Genomic DNA, 2,262 nt, shown 5'->3' with positions numbered 1-2,262 from the left:
GTAAATCAAATTCTCTCGCACAATGTTATTGGAGTAAATCGAGCTACTTCCAAGCACTTCCCTCACCATTTCATTCTTCCAATATCCAGTGCACTTCAAAATGATTTCACATCGAATTGCCTCTTTGGTCGTTGTAGAGATGGCTTGATTGCTGACGCTCAAAATTTCGCCGAGAAGAGTGGCGAGAAGACCATAATAGTGAGCCACGAACCATATGTCCGACACGGAGATTGTGTGTCCGGCAGGCGAAAGTCGCCCCTCGCGCCAGCACTCTGGTTTGATGGCTGAGCACAGATGATACACACGATCCCAGGCGGCGAAGATTTTCTGGGAACCCGTCGTTGCATGAGCGAACAAAGGATCATACGGCCGCACGAAGTTCAAATAGTCCACAACCAGTGGACTTACAGTACCGCGCCGTCGTTAAAGAAGAGAAACTCTTTCTGCACCGCACTCGAGCGCGTTGCGGGCATTCTCTGCAGCGAAGGCCCCCGCGCCAACTATCAAAATGACACGACTCAAAAAATTTACGTCCTCTGGACCGTTAGCGACTCCGTAGTGCACTCTCCCAGTCCACGTGCCTTCGTTCGGAAAACAGAGTTTACGAGTGGCTCCCAAGCGTCGATTTATACCCGCAAGCACTCTGCTCGCCTCGAGAGTTGCATGGTTTCGGTCGTGCGAGTATCAGAGTGCCTGATGCAACATCCGGATAGAACGAACACCAGTCACAGTGACTTGTAGTTTCAATTTTTGCGCAATATATGTCCTCGCCAAGAAAGCAAGGTCACCCGTAATCTACGAAGTGGGAGTATGATCCAGATTAATTGCTCCAGCCCTCTCCGCAGGGCGATAAGCTGCTTCTGAGGTGTTCACCCTCGATGACGAGTTAGCTTGTGTGTACCAAACACCACCGATCGCATCACACTTTTCTAGAACTACCAACTAACATCCATCCGAAATGATTCTGCGGGCAAGAATAAGCCCCGACACGCCGCACCCCATGATCGCAAATGCCGATTTTGCTGGGAGGCGGTTCCCGACTTGTTACAGAGTTCTATCGCTGCAAGTTACACGCGAAATCTGAGAATAAATCATGTCGTATAGTTCTTATATCGAGCTATTGCAGGCAGGCAAAGGCGGATGAGGACTTCATGTCTTATGAACACATGCGTAATGAAGTTGACTTGATTCAACCGCAAATGACGACGCGACTCAAACGACTAGACGAGCACCTAGATCGCCAACTCCGACAAGTATGTTGATAGTGTTCGCAAATAAATTAACTCAGTCTTTTACTTGTTCAAGACTCGACGAGAGCGACTCAACGACTATCCCAGAGATTTTGAAATGCGCCTGCAGCCTCGCCAGGCGATCAGTATGAGATTAGTCCGAGACGATCATTACTCACACGGCAAGATGGATCGATCTTGCGGTGCCTGCGGAATTATCGTCCATCGTCGCATCGTACATGGGGAAGTATTGTTCGTAGCGTGAAATCGATAGTCAATCGGGGCCCCTATTGATGGAATCGATTAGGGCGATGGTTCAGATGGAATCAAGCTGATGGATTTGTACAGGTAATCTTCGATTAGCCAGGAAAGTAGCGCCCAGAGGAGAGAGAGAGAATGAGCTGTTATTTATTATTGCAGCTCAGTCGATACTCGCTCCTTATGCTCTTATCTGGCCGGCGCTGCTGAAGCAGCCCGCCGGCGAAATTCTTTCTGAAAAGGGGGGCATAGGGTAGATCCGGGAGGCGGCGGCCATGGTCAGGACCAATCCGATCCCGGAGGGGTTGAGAGATCGCCCGTTCAGCGAGCAGGCGGAGGCCTTGCCAGCGCGGGAGGCGCTGCGGGCGGTGCTCTCGGCGGCCCCGGGCTTCAGGGATGAGACCCCCGACCCCGTGACCTTTGCGACGGGGCTGTTGCCCCTAGCTAACGCGATATTTAGAGGGGACATGCCCCTGGAGGTGAATCAGTTTTCGCAGGGGGAGCAGATGGAGTTCGTCGGCCAGGCGGTGCACCAGTTGGTGCGGGAAAACTATCTGCAGCGAACAGTTTTCCAGGATTTTGGGCAGACATTGCTTGAGGTTACAAAAGCTGTTGAGAGCCGGGCTGCGGCGGTGAAGATGGAGCTTTCGATATGTGACGAGGAGCGGGCACCTGACCCAGTCGTGGGTCAGTTTCGGGTGAACGACAAGGAGTTGCATGCTCCTGTTACTGTGGCAATGTTGGATGCGCGCGATGCGACCAACAAGCGAGACTT

The 2,262-nt window shown here is 52.0% G+C and overlaps 1 protein-coding gene across 1 annotated transcript; it reads left to right on the top strand.

The window, feature by feature from the left end:
- Positions 1–1,010: 1,010 nt before the first annotated feature.
- On the top strand, positions 1,011–2,212 carry AURANDRAFT_68268 (hypothetical protein; the record flags this gene model as incomplete). The annotated part of the gene is made up of 4 exons (XM_009043923.1): positions 1,011–1,066; positions 1,127–1,253; positions 1,369–1,464; positions 1,754–2,212. Coding segments are annotated over 4 exons (738 nt in total), but the record flags the coding sequence as incomplete, so codon positions are not given.
- Between the last annotated feature and the right edge of the window lie 50 nt (positions 2,213–2,262).

This window comes from Aureococcus anophagefferens (genome assembly GCF_000186865.1).
Source record: "Aureococcus anophagefferens unplaced genomic scaffold AURANscaffold_82, whole genome shotgun sequence".
NCBI lineage: Eukaryota > Pelagophyceae > Pelagomonadales > Pelagomonadaceae > Aureococcus > Aureococcus anophagefferens.
The sequence above is the reverse complement of the archived record's forward strand: the minus strand, read 5'-3'. Positions and strand labels throughout refer to the sequence as shown.